The sequence below is a fragment of the Rhinopithecus roxellana genome, chromosome 8 (genome assembly GCF_007565055.1).
Source record: "Rhinopithecus roxellana isolate Shanxi Qingling chromosome 8, ASM756505v1, whole genome shotgun sequence".
In the NCBI taxonomy this organism is placed as follows: domain Eukaryota; kingdom Metazoa; phylum Chordata; class Mammalia; order Primates; family Cercopithecidae; genus Rhinopithecus; species Rhinopithecus roxellana.
This window is the reverse complement of record NC_044556.1, coordinates 66904070-66926841: the sequence shown is the minus strand read 5'-3', so window position 1 is coordinate 66926841 and position 22772 is coordinate 66904070. Positions and strand designations below refer to the sequence as shown.

The window sequence follows — 22772 nt, the reverse complement described above, 5'->3', positions numbered from 1 at the left end:
GAGGCAGGAGAATTGCTTGAACCCAGGAGACAGAGGTTGCAGTGAGCTGACATGATGCCACTGCACTCCAGCCTGGGCGACAGAGTGAAACTCCATCTCAAAAAAATGAAAGAAAGAAAGAGAGAGAGACGAAAGAGAAGGAAGGAAGGAAGGAAGGAAGGAAGGAAGGAAGGAAGGAAGGTAAGGAAGGAAGGAAGGAAGGGAAGGAAGGAAGAATGAAATGGAAAAGAAAGAAGGAAGAAAGAAAGAAGGAAAGAAGAAAAGCAAATTAATGACGAAAGAAAGAAGAATAGAAGAAAGAAGAAAAGAAAGAAAGAAAGAAAGAAAGAAAGAAGAAAGGAAGGAAGGAAGAAGGAAGGAAGGAAGGAAGGAAGGAAGGAAGGAAGGAAGGAAGGAAGAGAAAATTACATTTTGGTGAGCAGGGGGTGCTGGTCAGGATCATGTATGAAGCGTGATTCTGGCATGGACCTGTCCGTATGGGTGGTTTTATAAGCAATGCTTTGTAGCCTTGACAGAAAAACTGCTTGTGCCCAATGCCAATCACTCAGCCTTTGTCAACTCAATTGCACATCCTCTCAGAGATGGCATCCATCTCCACTGACATCTAAAATATACAGTACCCTGTCACCATGTCTCAGGGGTGAGTATGTACTGCTAACATAACCTGCAGGTACACATGGCCTCCTTCCAGTTCTTTGCTATGTATGTGACTTCACAGTGTACACACAAAGCAGAGGAAGAAAGGGTTCATTCATTTTGAGGAAAAGGTTTAAACAAAAATGATGGTTATGAGTTGATCCCTGCTATTTATTCAAGTGTTACTAATTCTTACTTAAGGACAATGAAGGGTTAATAGCACTCACTTTAAACTCAAGCCCTAAATATCACAACCATGCTAGGGTCTCTGTGTATGAAAATTCCGACCATGTACATGTATGGTCTGTAAAACTTGTTTTATAGTAAAAGGAGACCAAAGATAAGTTTGCTCAACAAAGGAAGCTATGCTAATTGGTATTTTACAATATGTTGGACTTTTGCTTATTTATGTGCTACCTCCCTGCCAATAGATGGCAGGTCATGGCCCTCATTCAATAAAAATTGTGGGGAGATTACCACTGAGGAGGTTTGAGTGTTGACCTTTCTCTAGGGGATAAGAAGTGCTGTGCCAAAAAAAATTCTTTCTCTCTTCTTCCAAGCATTCTATTGAGACATCACCTCTGCAGTGGGTTGAATAATTATTTTTGGCTAACCTTTATTTAGTGCCATCAAGCATGCTGCTGTACATAAGAAGGAGATTACAAACCTATCTTCAGTTGTTTTAAATGTTTCTTTGGAAATCTATTTTGAGTGTGAATTCTTCAGTCTATAAATCTGGTAATCATGGAGTCCAGATTCCCCAGAGTACATGTAATGTTCCTCCTAAAAGGTGGTGAATTAATGCTTTCTGAACTTTGGGTGCCGTTTATTGTACTGTGCTGATAATTTACTAAATGACACCCTTGAGAACAAAAACACTGAGAGTCCCCTTGCAAAGTAGCTAACTTTCTCCCAGGGAGTAATTACAAATTGGAAGAAATGGATTAAGTAATATACATTATTGCTCATAATGCTGGCTCTTTTTTTGTAAAAATAAAGTCAACTTTAAACAAGATAGATTGTACTGATTATATCTCATTTGATGTCTTATCTTCACTAAAATAATGCAATTAAAGGTATTATAGAAATAAAACAATATATTTAATAAACAATTGATATTGTTGCAAATACCATATCCTTGTGTTAATATCTAGGCTTTTGAAAGTCACTTAACATTCTCATTGGATATAGAGCCAGCATGGCAATGGGCCAGCAGAGAACATCTCCTAAGAAGCCTGTGATTAAAAGATTTGACAAGATTAACTCAAAAAACCTAACTGTTCAAAGATACAATGTCCTTATTCACTCTGTATAGCTTGATTTTATTTCCAACTTTTCTTTAAAAAACCCTCTACTTTCATATATATGCTTTTATAGAGGCAATTTGTATAAAACCAAATGTTATGGTCATGTATTTATTCCAAATATAATCTAGCAAATATATGCAAAAATAACTTTTTATTGAACAACTGTAAAATTCTCTTTATTGGTTGAATAAAGAAATCTCAATCCACCTTTTGTAATACACTGCTATCGGATTATGCTTCTCTATACTGAAGGCTGTCTTTGGGGTATGAGTAAAAGCAGGAAAATGAAACCTGTTTCCAGGAACAAGTATACGTAAGCAGCCTCATGAAGTAAGGTCCATATTTCATTTTCTTCTGCCTGCCAGAATTTCTCCGAAACAGAGAACATTCAGTCATAAAGCAGAAGATGACAACTTTTCTCTTGCAGGGCACCAAGATGTACCCTGAAGGACAGAATGGGGCCATATCATAATTTATAGTGTATTACTTTGTCCTGCCTGTAGGCCTAACCCTCCAACCCTCCAAGACCACATTATTCTTCTTTCTGGAGAGACTGACCACCTTTGCCCCCCGCTTGCCCTGGAAAAGATTATTGTCACTAAACGACAAGTAAATAAGGGAGGTTCATTTCTTTGCTTTGGAAAAAACTGAAGACATTTTAAACTCCCTAATGTAGAAGACATTTGGCTGTGTATTGTTCAGACCACTTACTGTCCTCTGCGGTCATGAATGGAATCCAAGAACTATGTGCACTGCCAAATCCATTGGAGGCAACCAACCGAAACATATACTCTGTGTACGGTTGGAGATCACTCACTTCATAGCTTAACGATGCAGAAGGATTAGAAAATAACCTGTATGGGAAAGAAATGTCAATTAAGAAGTTTTCAACATTCAAAGAAATAAAAGCAAATCAATTTCTTACTACAAAAAAATTTTAGAAGATGCCAACATACATTTAAGTACTGTAATTTTCTGCCATCAAATGAGATCTCTTTTAAAATAAATGGCCATTGACTGAGAGTTTGTAATCTTGTGTTTCTACAAAATGTAAATGCTAGTAGTGTTGAGACTGACTGCCATGTTGATTTGTACAATAGGTGTTATAATTTGTTAGTGACAGTTCAGACATTATTTTGTTAGTTTCATTGCTTTTTGTAATGCACGTGCTCATGAAAAGTTTCAGTGGGAAGAAATCTTACTTTAAAGGTCATATAAGTGAAAAATAGATATTTTTGCAAAGCAAATGATTATCCTCTAAGTAGTCTGGGTTTTTTTTTTTTTTTGAACTTTTAAAAGGTAACCTATATTTTTTGCAAATGAGAATCGACCTGCTCTTCAAAAATGTTATGTCTATATTATGTAACCCAGCTGATAGATAAAATGGACAAAGTAGAATGCTCACTCTAGAAATTCATGGGTGGAGTCTCCAGACCTCATCTGGAGTTGGTATCTGGGAGAGCCAGGAGCGTTATTACGAGCTGGTGTAGACCAGACAACCTGAAGACTGGTTGGAGTGGCAGATGAAAGCCTGGGAGGCAGCACGCCATCTGGAGCTGTCGAAAAACACAGATGAATTAGAGCAGAGAAAACTGTGGAGAACATATGCTGGATGGAATCGAAATGCTCCATATACTGGAAAAACTGTTCCTCAGGATCAACAACAATGTTAAACATGGTCCATTTAATTTAACATTTTCATTCCTGAACTCCTGTATTTCCTTATTGTTCGTTTCAACACAATTACATTAGTATTTCAGTCTTAAAAACCGGCCCCCAAACAGCAAGACAAATGAATATGCAGCACATTCCCACCTGTACTTCTGTTTATCTAATTGAAAACATGGAGGGAATTTAGTGAAGCAAATACTAAAGTACCTTTTTAATTTAACTCTTTGTTCAACAGACCAAGCAATTGAACACTGAAGCAGTCCAAATCTCATATTCTTCCCCCCTGATATCGTCCATTGCTGCCTTAAATCACACCACTACATATGAACACAATGGCTTTATTTTCTTTCTTTCTTTTTTTATTTTGAGGAAGGGAAGTTTGCTAAAATTGTATTTTCCTGGAATGATAAATAAACATAAGTGGCTGAATATAGCATATTCCAGCCTTAATGCTCATCCATGAAAATACAAAAATTAGACATTTTTCCCTATGTGTGTTATACAGTTATCCCTTCTCAGTTATCGCTTCTCCTGCCCTTATTCAATTTTGCAAGTTAGAGCATACATACCACTTTTTCTAGTCTAGTTGAGTCTCCAGCCAATCTGTTCTGACTTCAATATACCTGCTTGGTACAATTTACCAGCGAAATCTATTTGAATGGTTCTAGAAGCCCTAATAGGAATGTGTAAAACTAAAGCCTATTCTACTAAAAAAAATTGATAAGATGACACTGATTATTTAATTAATTTTTTCCAACAGGTATACCTTAAATGAGCCTGTCATATCAGCATGTTCCAAATCAAATCAGTTTGTTCCAAAGCTATTCAGAAACCTGAAAGCAAATTCAGCAAAACTCTGTGCCTTTAGGAAAATGACCTAATGACTCCAAGCCTATATTTTCTGATCCTTAAAGTAGGTATAATATTTTTCCTTTATAGAATTGTTGTGAAGTTCAGAGATCATATAAATAAAGCACCTGATTTTAGACCCTGATAATTACTAGCTGCTAAATATTATTACTATTATTACATTGGACTGACCTGAACTTTTTTTTAGCATAATTTAATTGCTAGTATAACATACTTTGTTGGGAACATTCTGATTATTCTAATATAGGTTCCTAATGACCACAAATTACCAGAGGCCATTGATGAAGAAGGAGAAGTGATCAAAATAATGAGAATAAATGAAATATCAGGGTCCATTTTCAACTTCATTTTATACATAACCTTGTGTAGTGTGTCAATTTTATGTACTCTCCAATTCAGAAGAAGCTGTCTGTGAACAATGAGGCTAACGAATGACCAGTGATGAGAATAGAAGAATTAGATTACATGTTTCATCAATCTGCTGTAATGGGTTTGAGTTCATTAATAATTCATTCATTTGTTCAATAAACATTTATTGAGGCTCCACTCTGTGCTAAGCAGTACCCTTCATGTGGAAGGAGAACAGCACTGAATAAAACAGACACGACTCCTGCCCCTAGGTAGCTTACATTCAAGTGGAGAGAGCAGGTGATAAACAAGTAAGTATTGTGTACACAATAATATCAGGTGGCCATAAGTGCTTTGTAGAAAAATAAAGCAGGGTAAGGAAAGAGAAGGTAAAAAGAATTGTGCAGTTTTAGTTACTAGGTCAATTCGATGGGAAGATTATAGGAAGCAAATGCAATTCAGTGATATTTGAACAGAGACTTCACTGACATGAGGGAGGCAGCCATCCTAATGTCTGGAGGAAGAGCAATCCAGCCAGAGAGAGCAGTACATTCAAAGGCAGTAAGGAGGAAACATTCCGATTGTGTTTAAGGAACAGTAGGAAGGTCAGCGTGGCTAACACGAACTAAGGAGGAGAGAGAAAGGAAAAGTCTTCACAGGAGTTGTAGTCTTCATAGGAGTTGTAGTCTTCACAGGAGTTGTAGGTCAGCATATATGTGATATTTAAAGGCTGAGATGGTGAAATAAACTAGAAGGGAGTGTTGATAGAATGAGTATAGAAGAGGTCTGAGAACTGAGCCCTGGAATCCACCAAAATGTTGAGGTCAGGAGGAAACCTCTATAGCAAAGGATACTGAGAAGGAGTGGTCAGTGAGGTAGGAGAAAAACTGAGAAGGTGTAGACTGGAAGCCAAGTAAAGAAAGAAGGCACATGAAAAAGGAAGGACATCACATGAAAAAAGGAAGGACGTATCAGCTGTCTCAACTCGGCTGAGACTTTAAGGAAGAAGAAGACTGGGAGTTAAAACTTTGCATTTGGCCAAGTGCAGGTGTTTGATAACTTTGCAAAGCACAGATGCAGTGCAGTGCTGGGCACAGCAGTCTGAGCTAACGTTGTGAAGAGAATGAGGGAGTAAAGAGCAGATACATTGAGCTTAGACAACACTTAGAGGGAATTTATTCTAAAAGGGATTATAAAATGGGGCAGCAGCTAGCGAAGCTCATGATATCAAATGAAGGTTTTCTAAAGACTGGAAGATGTTGCAGTATATAAGCATGTTTATTGGAAGAATCCAGCATAGACTAGGGGAAATGATACTGTAGAAGAAAGAATGATTGCCAGAGCAAAGTCCTAGTGCAGGAAGAGAGAGGTGAGTCCGTGCACATTTGAATCAACTGAGAGTCAGTGCACAATGGCTACCAAACAGAGCAGGGATAGTTCTCGCATTGTGCAAAGGTGAATGGACAGATGAAGATGTAGAGCAGTGAGTAGATTCAGTGACGAAATAATAGCAAAGATCTCCTTTGATGATACCCAGTGTCTCAGTGAGCAAAATCAAAGCAAAGGCTCAGTGACAAAGTGTGTGGATGAAATGGATGCTTGAAGAGAGAGGAAATGATATGAAATAATTCTCTCAATTAGTAAAAGTGTGGCATGACTAGAAAGTGCAATAAGATTGCTGCCCAGGGCCAGCTATCCACTTCTTAAGTTTACATTTTTGGTTTGAAGGACATTCATTGCTAAAGGCTATTTAATTGATATTTTATCTATGAACACAAATAGTTTTAAACAATCATAATTTCTTATTTGATTTATATACTTTGATTTATAATAAGTGCACACATAGAAAAAAGAGCACTGTGAAAACACAGGCAAAAAGTAAAGTGCAAATTGCATACAATGTATCACATATAAAACCATGTCTCTTATTTGATTATTTTTTCTAATTTTTCTACATCAAGGAGTATAATGTAATTGAAAATCCAAATTCTGAATTTCAAGTCATTAGCCCCCCAAAAAACAGTTTTTAATATGCACACAAAAATCCCTTATGTGTTAAAAAACTACATTACCTTTCTATTAAGAAAGTAGGAAGAAGTGCCCCAAAGTAGGTTTCATAATAATAATAAAGTGTCATGAATTCTCTTCTGAGTAATAATAAAACAATATGCTCCATTAAATTGGTACACTTTGAATATATTAAACTGCGAAATATTTCCAAAAAGAATGGTCATCTTAAATTATTTATATATAACTATTCATTCTGTATGCTTCCAGTAACACTGAATTCTGGAAACCTTCCTTTCCCCTCTGTTTAACCCCTTTTATCCTAGATTTAATCCTTAGAGGCTCCTTAGCACCAAAGCAATAACTGGGAGCCAGCCATCATTCCGCTGCTGGTTTCTTAACAGAAGAGCCCTGTATCCATCAGCTTGATATATTGTCTCCAAGATGCTCTGTTGCTCAAAAAGCTTCTCTCAAGTTTAATATGACCCTCACGGGGCAAACACTCCAAGACAACCGCCTGAATCAACACATCTTGTCCAGTAAATAATAATTCTACACAGAGACTAGATAAAACAGCTACCCCAATCTATAAATTCAAAGGAAGTGGGTTTCTAATAAAATTTCAAATTTAACCTGCTTCAGAAGACCAAATTCATACAAAACATTAAGCAATAAGTTAAATCACAGATTGGAATAATCGAGATGGTGTAATCTCTTGAATGTATAATTTTATTACACTTTAAAATGATATACACCACTAGACTCTTATCTATATGTAAAATGAAAGAAAACAAAAAACCAAATAGACGATGACTGAGACATGTCCTAAACTCCTCTAAGAAAACAAAACAAAATAAAACAAACAAAAAAGCAAATATAAAATGATTTATTTACACAAGTCCTAAACCTTTGCTCCCTACAGATTTATAAAACTCTGAGGGGTGAGCTCTCAAAGGCAAAAACAGAGGCTTTACAAATGTAGCTGGTGACTACCAAGTCTGTGGGGACAAGAAGAATATTTTAGGGAGAAAATGAATTCACTGTGCTTTCCATATGCACTAAATTGTTTCTCAGGACATCCCACCAACATGTTACTTTTGTGGTATGTTTTATTTGCCTGTGTGCGTGCATTTCAAAATAGTGAAATAAAATGCTGTATTAAAATATCAAATAAGCCTGTAATATTTTGTATCAAACTTAATTCTATAATACAAGTTATTGAATACCACTCTGCACGAGGTTCTTGTTAGAGGCAGGGAAAGGGCAGAATAGGTAGAAGGAGGAATAAAATAATCTACTTTTATGTTTAACAGATTAGACCTGACTCAAATAACTATATCACCAAAAAAAGAATACTCAGAACAGAAGAGGTATAAATGCTACGGGGGACTCGAAAGTAGAAACTCACTTCCAGGGGTGCACTGGGCCTTGTCTTTCAGAGATCCCTGGCTTGCAGAGGCACGGCCTTGGGGGTGCTATCAGTTGTTCATCCAGATTAATGATGTTCTCAGCCTCATTCCAGGGCCTAGGGCTCCCACCAACTCTTTCTGTGCTCATTCCATTTAGATGTGGTGCTTCTTGCTGAATTCACTAAGAATCTGACTCTAGCCTACCCCAAATTACCCCCTCACTTCAGGTATTACATTTTTGGCATTCTCATTTAGGCTTCTCTGTTAACATTAGAGAAACAGTGGCCTTTTACCTATATGCTGCATTGCTGAATAGCCTGGCACATATACAAAATCCTTGGATTACACATTTCTTCATCATTTTCTGAAATAGCTACTTATGAGCAAGGGTTTTAAATTCTACTTTCCAGAATGGAAAATTAAAGTTCAGACACATATATCGAGTCATTGAGTCATGAACAAATTGAAAACAGAAGGCAAGACTCGATTTCCAGTCACTAAACCATATGTCATTTAAAAAGATATTAATTATGAGGAATATGCAGATGTGCTAACAAATGGACAGTCAACCTTGAACACAAGGATGCACAAACAGAGCAGCATTAAATAGTAACAAGGAGGTTAAAATAGATTTCATATTCACAAAACAGTCCTTCATCAGAGCGAACTTTTTGAAAGCATACTATGTACAAGGTTATTTAACATAATTATTTAGAATCCTCAGAATTACACTCCAAAATTGTAGTGTTTTCTCTTCGTAGGAGAGACGGAGAAGGAGAGGCTCAGAGAGAAGTTAAATATTTTATTTCAAATCACAGAACTGATATAACTGGCACACTGAGGATTCTAACATGGGCCGTTTTAAGTTCAAAGGCAGTGTGCTCTTAACTTTACATCATGAAACAGCCTGCTATAGTAAATGATTTATAATATAGACTATTAAATGTATTAAATCAATATAAAAGCGAACCATTTACATTATAAATAAATGTTTCAATAAATGTTGGATTTATTTTCCATCCAGGTCATATTCTTAAACAGTACCCCCCCGGTCTTATTTCTTTATCATAGCAGGGATTCTCATCATTTCACAAGGTACCACACATAGAACTACTAGCATGAATTTGGCACATCTCCAGAATTAGTCAACATCCACAGAAATTCAATGCAATGTAAAATGGAGAGGTCTTCATGTTAGTGAGAGAAAAAGTATATTTTAAAAATTGTGTTTTCGTAGGTATGTCATGGATCTGATATTTGACCATAGAATATTAAAAAATAAAACAACAGAATCTTAAAATCAAAAGGCAGAAAGCTTAAAAGTCACCAACTTTATCCTCTCACCAAATAAGGAATCCTTGCCTAGAACATCCCAGAAGGTGACCCCAGGCCTCTTCTTGTTCCTTAGCAGTGACATGGAAATAGTCGCTTTGCAAGTTGTCCCATCACATTATTGAACAGTCTTTATCATTGGAAAGTTCTTTCTGATGTAGAACAAAGAATTATATCGGTTCTACAAAACTTAGGGCAAATATAACCTTTTGTTCACATTGAGACCTTCTGAGTGAAATGGGGCACTTGAAGTGATTAATAGGAGCAAACTGAGTTGTATCAGGCATAAACTGGGACTATTTTGGGCAAAAGGTGCATATGGTTGGTCATGCTAACAGCACTGAACTCCTTAGGACCTTACCTCTAATCTCTAATACCTAGACTAGAACCTCAGGTATTTTCAAGCATTTGTCCTCCTCTCCACTAAATTTCCCCATTTCAGTTTGAACATCCCTGTTCTCCCCAACTAGTTTCCATGTATTATGTTTTCTCAACCATTTTCTACCCTTGTTAACTGATCTGGATGTGTTCCAGTTTGAGAATGTCTTTTGGACTTACACTCCTTGTGTATTGTGACCACAGCCTGCCACAGGAAGACACTGACTTTCCTTTCTTCAAGTGATGCTGCTGAAACTGAATATCTTAATTTTGGCCTGCTTAATACTGGAGTTCATCAAGTTCATTTGTATCAGCTAAGTAGCTGACTCAAAATGGTCATATAGATAGCTAAAGATACCAGATTAATTATTTTCTAATGTATACATAGTCTTAAAGGAATATTAAAGGGGTAGAGTAATTAAAGACGTGCCATAATGCCCAACACAGTACTTTATCTATGAAAGATCCTATAAAAACTGGATGAATGGATGATCAATGGTTAGAAAAATGGATGAGTTGATGGGGGAAAGATCTGCAGAAAAAACTATTTCTCTAATTAACCTAACAATTGTTAGCATCGAGAACATATTTTCTATTTACAAATAAATTACAATAAAACGTGAAAAATATTTTTAACATAAATGAGATTAATTGCTTGGAGGTATTATCAAACTAAATCTGAAATACTACTTTAGAGTACATTCATTTGATCATTCATTTCTCTCAATGTTCTTATTTCACAGATATAAAAACTGAGGTTAGAAAAGGCTAAGCAACATGTCTCAATGAATGGTAGATAGAAACCTGTGGTTTCACATACGTCCCTTTTGTTTTCACGACCATCGTTGATCTCCCAAAACCTCGTTGAATTTTAAATTTAAGTCTAATTATTGCTTTGTCCCATGATAAACCAAGGTAATGGTAACATAAACCATTTGAGAACAGATATGCTTTTTATTTATCTTTGTAAACTTCAGAGCGCTTAACAAATTTTGAGAGTTTAGTATTGGTCATTAAATACTTGTTAAACAAATGATAAAATTTAGTTCTTGGAGAACTAAAGAGAGCTCTTTTAAAAGTGCCGTCAAGTGCTATCTGCATTTTCCTAACTACAAATATGTTTATGATATAAACTTTAAAGATTATAAAATAAATGAAGAAAATAATCATCCATAATTACACTACCCAGAGTTAGCCACTGTTAAATTATTATAGATAATCTTTCCTGTCTTTTTTTCTATACAAATAGATGTGTACACAATTAAGAAAAACATTAAGATGAATACTTACATATTATTTAGTAAACTTTATTTGCTTTACCATATATGCCAGTAAGTATTTTTGGTAGCATGACTTTTCAAATAATTGCACGTATTATTTTATAGATGCAGAGCATTCACTTAACAAAGATGACATTGACGGATACAGAATGATGCATCTTTAGGGATACTTTTTAGAGTTATTGGGTAAACATGAATGAATGCTCTACCATTTCAGATATTAGTTGACTAATTGTTTTCCAGAAAGTTGAATTTATACTACCATCACTAAGGTATGAGTGGTCCGTTTCCCAGTATCCTCATCAAAATGAGTATTTTATATAATGCCTATATATGCACACACACATATATATAATAATACAAGTATATAATTAAATATATTATGTATCCACATGTCATATAATTTGTATATAGTATAATTACATATGATGGATATAAAGTTTGTGTGTGTGTGTGTGTGTGTATATATATATTATAATTCATTAAGTCAGCAGTTATTTAAAAAATCATCTATTGTATGCCTAGCACTATTCCATAACCTGGGAATATTGTAATGAACAAATTAAAATGGTTTTTATTAAGAGGAGTGAGATGAAAGACAAAAAAAAGATAGAGGTGAAACTATAGAGACAATAAAAAGAGATCAGAGATTGCCAGGGGTTGGGGGAGGGATGTATGAATGAATAGATGGAACATGGAGGCTTTTCAGAGCTGTGAAGCTACTTTGTATGACACTATAATGGTAGGTACATGTCATTATATATTAGCCTAAAGCCATAGAATGTACAACACCAAGAGGGAACCTTAGTATATACTATGGACTTTGGGTGATAAAAACAAGTCAGTGTAGGTCCACTCTGTGGAAGAGGATGATAATGGGTAAGGGTATACTTCTGTGGAGGCAAGGATATAGGGGAACTCTGCACCTTCTGCCCAATGTTGCTGTGAACCTAAAGCTGCTCTTAAAAATAAAGTCTATTAACATGTAATGAGAGAAAAAAGAAGCATTTCTAATATAAGGGCATTGAGAGTGATGAGGGAGGGAGTGGAGCAAAGTTAGCATGTTAGATGCAATAGGCAGGGAAGGCCTCTCTGATGAGGTTTTATCTGAGCTGAGATTTGAAAATCACTGGGACAAGCACAAATGAAGCAGACCCAAGGCAGAAGCCTGTTTGACATGTGTCTGGAAGGTATTGTTCATAGAGGATTTGGTGATGGAACAGATGTAGGGATGCAGAGAATGAAAGAAGGATGCTTGACTCCGAAGCTTCTGGTCTGAGAAATTAACTGAAAAACAATATCATTTTCTGAGATGGGTCTAATAGGGGAGGGACACTTGGTGGAGGAAGAAAAAAAATTTGTTGGTTCTGGATTGCCTAAGATATTTTTAGAAGATCATTGTCTACACGGGACGAGAGTTCATGTGTTTAAGCCTGGGCATATACATAAGGAATGTATCAGTCTATAGACAGCACTGAAAACCAAAAGACTATGATTGAAATATTTACAATATGCTTATTGGCCATTTACTATTTCTTAATTTCTAAAATGCTTATTCATGCATTGTTTCCAACTAAAACTTTTTTTACCTTTGATAAGCTTTTTATTACTTTATATAATCCTGAACATTTCACATCTTTTCACTATCATTTATGTTCAATTAGCACTTTTTACATTTTTAAATTAATTGGCTGATTAGCAGCTAATTAATGTCTTTACTGTCTTTATTTAGGGTTTATTTTGATTAAATCACAGAAGAGGCAGATCTGTGTATTGGTTAAGAGCCAACTTATCAGGGTTCAAATCCTGATTGTGCTAATTACTGAGCAAGTACCAAAATCTCTATGTGCCTCAGTTTCTTCATCAATGAAAGAAAGACTAAGATGGTACATATTTCATAGCATGTGGTTGGGAGGATTACATAAGTTAACGTATCAAGTAGTTACACAATATAATATATACATGATATAATCAAGTACATATCATAAGTACCATGTAAGTGTTTGTTATTGTCATGATCTTTATCTTACCCCCAATGTCTGTCGCATGATCCTGTCATATCTTTACTCACACGATAACTACAATCATGCTTTACTCATTTATTACATTGATCAAAGTATCTTCTTAAGTATCACTAAGTCATTTAATGTATCCCCAAAAACATGTTGCTGGGTGATACTGTAATGACTAGAGAGACATAGTAGTTGTACATTTTTATGTAATGGCAAAAAAAAAAAAAAAAAGGACATAACATTTTGGGGTCAGCATCACAAGCATTAATATCTTGTAGACAATCTAGCTCAGTTTATAACTATTTAGTTGCTAACATCGTCCAAATGATTACTTTATGATTCTCTTCATGCCATAGTAAAGATGGTAGGCATGATAAGAATTAAATGTTTTGAGAACCTTATTTGTTCATGGTTCATTTTAAGTTACTTGAAGATAAGCACCATACATTAAGATTTATTGTTTCTCTCTGAAATTTTCTTCCCCATTCTTGATGACTTCATAATTGGGATCGCTCTAGATACGTTATTCGTAATAACAATATTTATGGCTGCATAGTATTCCATGGTGTATATGTGCCACATAAAAAAGGATGAGTTTGCGTCCTTTGTAGGGACATGGATGCAGCTGGAAACCATCATTCTTAGCAAACTATCACAAGAACAGAAAACCAAACACCGCATGTTCTCACTCATAGGTGGGAACTGAACAATGAGATCACTTGGACTCGGGAAGGGGAACATCACGCACTGGGGCCTATCATGGGGAGGGGGGAGGGGGGAGGAGGGAGGGATTGCATTGGGGAGTTATACATGATATAAATGATGAATTGATGGGTGCTGACGAGTTGATGGGTGCAGCACACCAACACGGCATAAGTATACATATGTAACAAAACTGCACGTTATGCACATGTACCCTAGAACTTAAAGTATAATTAAAAAAAAAAATAATAAAAAAAAAAAAAAAAAAACAATATTTATGAAATAACAAAGTCCGATCCTATAATATTTCATAACCACTTAAAAAATTCGCAAGGTTTAGAAAAAGTGTGTTCTGCTTATACCCAATACACAGCTTAAATTACCCAGCCATCTTAGTTTTAATCACTTGAGAAATTTTTTTTCTCAATTTTTTATTTTTTTTAATTTTGTGGCGTATAGGAGGTATATTTATGGGGCACATGAGATGTTTTGATGCAGGCATGCAATGTGAAACAAGCACCTTATGGAGAATGGGGCATCCATCCCCTCAGGCATTTATCCTTTGAGTTACAAACAATCTAATTACATTTTTTAAGTTATTTAAAACTATACAGTTAAGTTATTATTGCCTACAGGCACCCCATTGTGCTATCAAATAGTAGGTCTTATTCATTCATTCAATTTTTTTAACCCATTAAGCATCCCCTCCTTTCCCCAAACCTCCACTATTCTTCTCAGCCTCTGGTAACCATCCTTCTACTCTCTAAATCCATGAGTTCAATTGCTTTGATTTTTAAATCCCACAGGTCAGTGAGAACATGTAACATTTGTCTTTCTGTGCCAGCCTTATTTCACCTAATGTAATAATCTCCAGTTCCATCCAAGTTGTTGCAAATGACTGGATCTCATTCTTTTTATGGCTGAATAGTACTCCATTGTATATATGTACCACATTTTGTTCATCCATCTGATGATGGATACTTAGGTTGCTTCCAAATCTTAGCTATTGTAAACAATGCTGAAACAAGCATAGGAATGAAGCTATTTCTTCAATATACTGATTTTCTTTCTTTTGGGTATATACCCTGTAATGGGATTGCTGAGTCATATGGTAGCTCAATTTTTAGTTTTTTGAGGAACCTCCATATGGTTCTCCATAGTGGTTGTACTAATTTACATTCCTACCAGCAGGGCACAAGGGTTCCCTTTCTCCACATCCTTGCCAGCTTTTGTTATTTATTGCCTGTTTTTTGGACACAAGCCATTTTAACTGGGGTGAGATGAAACCTCATTATAGCTTCGATTTGCATTTCTCTGATAATCGATGATGCTGAGCACCTTTTCATATGACTGCCATTTGTAGGTCTTCTTTTGAAAAATGTCTATTCAAATATTTTGCCTATTTTTTGGATTATTAGGTTTTTTCCTATAGAGTTGTTTGAGCTCCTTATATATTCTGATGATTAATCGCTTGTCAGAGGGATAGTTCGCAAATATTTTCTTCCATTCTGTGGGGTGCTCCTTCACTTCATTGATTGCATCCTTTGCTGTACAGAAGATTTTTAACTTATGTGACCCCATTTGCCCATGTTTACATAGGTTGTCTGTGCTTGTGGGATATTGCTCAAGAAATCTTTGCCCAGACCTATGTCATGTAGATTTCCCCCAATGTTTTCTTGCAGTAGCTTGATAGTTTGAGGTCTTTGACTTAAGTTTTTAATCCATTTTGATTCTATTTTTGCATATGGTGAGAGATAGGGGTCTAATTTTATTCTTTTTAAAACATATATATTTTTAAGAGTTTTTGTGGGTATGTAGTACATGAAGTACATTCGATGTTTTCATACAAACATGCAATGTGAAACAGTCACATGATGGAGAATGGGGTATCCATCCCCTCAAGCATTTATCCTTTGAGTTACAAACGATTCAATTACTTTTTAAAAAAACTTTTATTTTAGGTTCAGGAGTACACGTGCAGGTTTGTTACATAGGTAAACTCAAGTCATGGGGGTTTGGTGTACAGATTATTTCATCACCCAGGTAATAAGCTTAGTACCCAATGGTTATTTTTTCTGCTCCTCTCTGTCTTCTAACCCTTCCCCTTCAGCCTCAAGTATGCCCCGTGTCTGTTTTTCCCTTCTCTGTGTTCATGAGTTCTCATGTAGCTCCCACCTTTTGAATGCATCTGCATTTTTCTCATTTGGCCTTGCAGCCATACTATCAATGATGTGAGTATTGCATGCCTCCTACAGTTCTTTGGGATTGTGCTAAGTGCCAGGCTGGGATTCAAACATGAGAATTTTGATTTAAAACCTCATCCTCTTTCCTGTTTACTAAGTAATCTCCAAGCTATAAATATGGAAATATAGAAAGATTAAACATTTGTGATAAAACTGTGCTGTCATTTTTATATTCCCTGAAAACCAGATCTACCCATCCTCCTTTCCTCCCTTACCAGGCATTGTGCCAGGTGATGGGTGCATAATGAAGAACAAACTAGCCAGAGTCGCACCATTATGGGCATGAGAATATTGTCAAGTGGAGCAAGACTGGTATCAAACAAATAGAAAACAATATGTAGTTAAAATGTTCACAAAGTGCTATGAAGGAGAAGAGTGTACTATAAGTGGTATCATTAAAGGCGGCTGACTTAATTTTGGTTGAAAGAAAAAAGTCTTGCTAAGGAAGTGGTATTTAAGTTTGGACCTGTTAAATGACTAAGATCTTGCTGCCCTATTATGGGCCGGAAGCTCTATGGTGATCTCAGTCTTTAAGGAATTAAAAGCAGGGCAGCAAGGGTGGGAGGCACTGGTCTTGTAGTCCAGATAAGGAGTCTGAAATGTGTATTAAGGAGATGAGGAATCACTGATTCCATCAATATTTTAAGCAAAGAAACTGCAATTGTTGCTTAGTCTGAAAATACTGAGGCATAGATGATGGTGGCTACTCTCTGGTAAATGGACTGGACTGGATATTGAAAAGGAATGAATGGATGATCATCTTATTGATATACCTTGATTGGAGTTTTTTTTTTTTTTTTCCATAAAAGTTGAGTGCAGAATATGAAAAACAATCCAATTACTAAGTATTTCTGGCTACTTGATTTCATTACTCTCACTTCTGAGAGCTCATTCTTACATGGATCAATAAAGAATCTGCATTCATGTCATTAAAATACCAGAAAGAGATGGGGAAAACTATAGATAGCCTTTATAATTTATTAACTTGCCTAATTACCAAAATATTTTTAAAAACATTTAGAACAAAATGCAAGAAAACAAAGCTGAATAATGAAGGAAAAAGATCAGTGCATTGTACCACAAAACCTCTGCTAAGGTAAGCTATTGTCAAGCAACAGACTTTTTTTTCTTTTCCAGAGACAGAGTCTCACTCTGTCACCCAGGCTGGAGTGCAGTGGCGCAATTTCTGCGCACTGCAACCTCTGCCTCAGCCTCCTGAGTAGCAACAGACTTCTTTTTCTGAGATTCGCAGGAGCCAAAAGGCAAAACAGAAGAGAAATGTCATTAGTTACCAATCAATACATTTTCTTAAAAAGTTATTTTTTGTTGTTTTTCCAAGAAGTTTTCATTTTGTGGGAATGAATTTGGTCTAAAATGGACTCTTCTTCTTTAATAAAACAATTTGCATTTGTGTAAAACAAGAAAATCACAGTAAATCCATTAACTTTTCTGATTTTTAAAAATAACTGCATACAATAATCCCACCATATAAAGAACATACAATTTTGTACTTAAAACTAACAGCCAACTTTAACAACATGGACATAGTTGTCTTACATCATTATCTATAACCACATTTAAATTTACTGTCCTCGTTTTTTTTAAGAGCAACCCCTTCTCCCCCTAGAAGGTGAAACCAAGCTCTAACTACCTTGATCTAGTCGATATCTCCTTAGGGAATTCCTAAGTAGCCAGCCGGAACCTGCAGTAAGGGCAGTTATGAACATCACCACAATGGTGGCCAGGGCCTTCAGTTCCATCAGGGAATGCACTCCACCTGCTCCAAAAGCCTGTTTTGCACAGGACCTAGGGTTACGTCTGGTAGCTAGAAAGAACTCAGCAACTGCTTTGGATGAATGAAATTTGAACAAAGTTCAAAGTTTTGGTATAGAGTCTTTATACTAATTGAGTTGTTTATTAAACAACTCAACTTTAATGAATGACTTTGGTTAATTGCCCCTTGAACAATGCTAACATCTTGATATTCATTTGTAAACATAAGCACACTACAATGTCAGAGTTAATGCTGGGGAGGTATTGTACACCAGGCAATGGACTAAATGCTTTGTATGTATCATAACACTGAATCCTCCTAATAGTCCTAGGTGTGAAGTAGGTGGGTCACGGAATATGAAACTTCATAAGATAAATGATTTGCACAAGACCACACAGGTAATAAGGGGATTGTGCTGCTGTTTCAGTCCAACAACTGTCTCCAAAGTTCAAGTTCCTGTTATTTTAAACAATGTTGTTTAAAATGAGCCAAACCAGACCTTTGCCCTTCCTCACAGCCATAAAAGGTAGCTAGCCTCCTTTCCCTACCTCTTCCCCATCCAATACACAGGAACCTAAAAAACTAACTTGGAGAGTGGATGCTGTTTTGAAGAATGGTAAAAAATCTAACAGTTCAGAGTTTTGAAAGAAAGCAAGATATTTTTGAGGTTTTAAACAAATGTGTTGTTTAAATTTTGAGGAGGAATTTTTGGAGTAGAGGTTTGAAGAAATCATCTCTGACTTTCTCAGTCTGTTACTATCTCTTTCTCTCTGTTTAGTAATTTTTTTCTCTTTTATGTGTCAAGGCACCCTTGGCTCTGAGAAAGGAGTCTAGAGAAAAATAGAGAAACAAGATATATAACAAGAGCTATAGGTTTTACACATCCAACCTAAATAAATGATATTTCTTAAGGTTGTCACTAGTGTAGTAGAAGAGCATTTAGGTCAAACTCTGACTAGGAAAGAAACGTGCAAAAATAAAAAAATTTAAAAATCATCATTTCTTATATTAGTGACAAAATAAAATATTTTAAAGTACATTAGCAAATAAAACCTGAAGGCAGTACACCATTTATCTTGGTCTTTCACAGACATATTTAGGATTATTGTTCTGAAGGAACTGAAAACTTCTCCAACATTTCACGGAGAAATGGTAAGAATACGTCAGTCAAATTGGTGCAAATATTTGTCAAAAATTATATAAAACCCAATGGGCAGATTTCACCTAGCTCCAGTAATTATTCTTCATGAAATAAAAAATGGTTCCCGTGTTCACTAAGAATGCTTTAATTAGAATGGAAAAGAAGCAAGGATATCCCCAGTTACACTATATAATAGGAGTAATATAGAAAAGGGGGCAGAGGTGGGTCAAGGGCACCAGAATAAAAAGACACCACTGAATACTAATTGCTATTGACCATTTTGAAAAATAAAAGATTCCACTTCACATTAGCATCCATAGGACCAAGGTAACACACCTCCACCTCCACCTCTCTTTGTGGTTTAAGATTAAAGAGTTGCTTAAAATTGCTCTGCAAGACAATTTCAGTGAATTTGTTAACCAAGAAACATGAGACAGACTGAAGTCACCCTCTGTTAATTTTGAAATACCCCAAAGCTATGAATGATGTAGCTCACTGTGCTCGGAGAAAAACAGCGATTTTGAATTTCATTAGATACATTATTTGTTCAACTAGACTGTGGAACTGTCACTTTGTCTGACTAATTAGAAGCCCTGAAGTTGGTGGTCATAATGCCCAGAAGAATTTTATTTTGTTATGTCTCAAACCGTCAACCAAATTTTTTTCCTTTTCCTCACAGAGACTTCCTACATTTAGACACTCTAGTTAAGCCTTTGCTTTCGACATTTAAATTTCTCTTAGTATTCCTAAGAGTATTTCTTAGCTTTCCTATTATTTTGAATACCATCATATTCATCCAATTAGTTTCCAGGCAGCACAGATTAAATTCTTTTTTCTTGGGTACCTGATTGCTTGAGCCCTTTGTTTAAAGCATATCTTCAATTGGAAAAATAATTTAAAATATAGACAACAACAATACTGTTCAATTAATTGTATCTTATTTTTGATTCTAATATTGCTCACTGACTTCATTTAAAATAATTCACTGAAGAATTTAGCCTTTGTGAAATTAAAAATTGATACGGTTAGCAAGGTTAATAATAAGTAAATTCAAGTTCAAGTCAAAGCCATTCTTTTCAGGAAGAGTGCATTAAATTATCCCTTGTTGAATGTATCTAACAAGAAAAACAGCAAAATAAATTACTGAGGGGGTGGGTACAGTGGCTCACAACTATAATTCCAGTATTTTGGGAGGCTGAGGTGGGCACATTGCTTGAGCCCAGGAGTTTGAGACCAACCTGAGTAGCATAGTGAAACCCTATCTCTACAAAAAAATACAAAAATTAGCTGGGTGTGGTGGTGCATGCCTGCACTGTCAGCTACTCAGGATGCTGAGGTGGGAGAATTGCTTGAGCCCAGGAGATCGAGGCTGCAGTGAGCCGTGACTGTGCCACTACACTCTAGCCTGGGTGCCAAAGTGAGAACCTCTCTCAAAAACAAAACAAAAAATGACTGAGGTTGTGTAGAAAATAAACCATTATATTTTAGAGTTGGACTCTTCCTCTGTGGTGCCATTGAATCCAATATTCTAAGATACAATCAAACACCAAGAAATTAAGTGACCTTTGAATAGTGGAGAAAATTTTAGTCATTCAATGATTGACGAATCAGCGCAGATTGGTTATAAAAGTCATTGTAACAATGGGAATGGATATAATATTCAAGTTTATTAATTAAATTACCCAAATAATAACTAGATCTAGCATTAAAATACTTAAATTAAATGTGGGGCATCTGCTATGGTCTATCTATGTCAATCCTATAATTCTTATGTTGAAATTCTCACCACCAAGGAGATAATATTAGGAGACGGAGTCTTGGGAGGTGATCAGGTTATGAGATTGTAGCCCTCATGAATGGGGTTAGTGTCCCTTAGGGAGATTTCTCACCCCTTCTGCCATGTGAAGTTAGAGTAAAGAAAATGACAGTCTATGAGGAAGGGCCTTCACTAGACACTGAATCTGTCAGCACCTTGATCTTGGACTTCCCAGCCTCCAGAACTGTGTGAAATACGTTTCTGTTGCTTGTAAGGCACCTCATCTGTAGTATTTTGTTACAGCAGCCCAAACGGACAAGACAGCATCCCTTACCTCAACAGGTCATTAATTTCACATTCTCTGTTAGTAAAAATAAAACAATAGTCATCAGCAGAATTTAAACCGCTAAAAGACTTCTAAAAACTGATTTCACCTCATAAGTAGTAGAGTTGGAATCAAAATTTGAAAATAAAAATTATGATGTTCATTTTTACCACAATGATCAATAATTATATGAAGAAAATTTGTAATCAGGCTATCAGTGATAGTTATTTGTTTCTTTTTTTTTTTTTTTTTATTATACTTTAAGTTCTAGGGTACATGTGCATAACGTGCAGGTTTGTTACATATGTATACTTATGCCATGTTGGTGTGCTGCACCCATCAACTCGTCAGCACCCATCACTTCATCATTTATATCATGTATAACTCCCCAATGGAATCCCTCCCCCCTCCCCCCTCCCCCCTCCCCCCTCCCCATGATAGGCCCCAGTGCGTGATGTTCCCCTTCCCGAGTCCAAGTGATCTCATTGTTCAGTTCCCACCTATGAGTGAGAACATGCGGTGTTTGGTTTTCTCTTCTTGTGATAGTTTGCTAAGAATGATGGTTTCCAGCTGCATCCATGTCCCTACAAAGGACGCAAACTCATCCTTTTATGGCTGCATAGTATTCCATGGTGTATATGTGCCACATTTTCTTAATCCAGTCTGTCACAGATGGACATTTGGGTTGATTCCAAGTCTTTGCTATTGTGAATAGTGCCGCAATAAACATACGTGTACATGTGTCTTTGTAGTAGAATAATTTATAATCCTTTGGGTATATACCCAGTAGTGGGATGGCTGGGTCATATGGTACATCTAGTTCTAGATCCTTGAGGAATTGCCATACTGTTTTCCATAATGGTTGAACTAGTTTACAATCCCACCAACAGTGTAAAAGTGTTCCTATTTCTCCACATCCTCTCCAACACCTGTTGTTTCCTGACTTCTTAATGATTGCCATTCTAACTGGTGTGAGATGGTATCTCATTGTGGTTTTGATTTGCATTTCTCTGATGGCGAGTGATGATGAGCATTTTTTCATGTGTCTGTTGGCTGTATGAATATCTTCTTTTGAGAAATGTCTGTTCATATCCTTTCCCCACTTTTTGATGGGGTTGTTTGTTTTTTTCTCGTATATTTGTTTGAGTTCTTTGTAGATTCTGGATATTAGCCCTTTGTCAGATGAGTAGATTGCAAAAATTTTCTCCCATTCTGTAGGTTGCCTGTTCACTCTGATGGTAGTTTCTTTTGCTGTGCAAAAGCTCTTTAGTTTAATTAGATCCCATTTGTCAATTTTTGCTTTTGCTGCTGTTGCTTTTGGTGTTTTAGACATGAAGTCCTTGCCCATGCCTATGTCCTGAATGGTACTACCTAGATTTTCTTCTAGGGTTTTTATGGTATTAGGTCTAACATTTAAGTCTCTAATCCATCTTGAATTAATCTTCGTATAAGGAGTAAGTAAAGGATCCAGTTTCAGCTTTCGACTTATGGCTAGCCAATTTTCCCAGCACCATTTATTAAATAGGGAATCCTTTCCCCATTTCTTGTTTCTCTCAGGTTTGTCAAAGATCAGATGGCTGT

The 22772-nt window shown here is 36.1% G+C and overlaps 1 protein-coding gene across 1 annotated transcript in view; it reads right to left on the bottom strand.

The window, feature by feature from the left end:
* USH2A (usherin) overlaps positions 1-22772 on the bottom strand; it is an 825608-nt gene that overhangs the window by 278902 nt on the left and 523934 nt on the right. The window contains exons 38-39 of the mRNA XM_030936493.1: positions 3349-3499; positions 2655-2797 (exon numbers count right to left, since the gene is read on the bottom strand). Coding sequence (XP_030792353.1) covers positions 2655-2797; positions 3349-3499 — 294 coding nt within the window. The remainder of the gene's footprint in view (positions 1-2654; positions 2798-3348; positions 3500-22772) is intronic.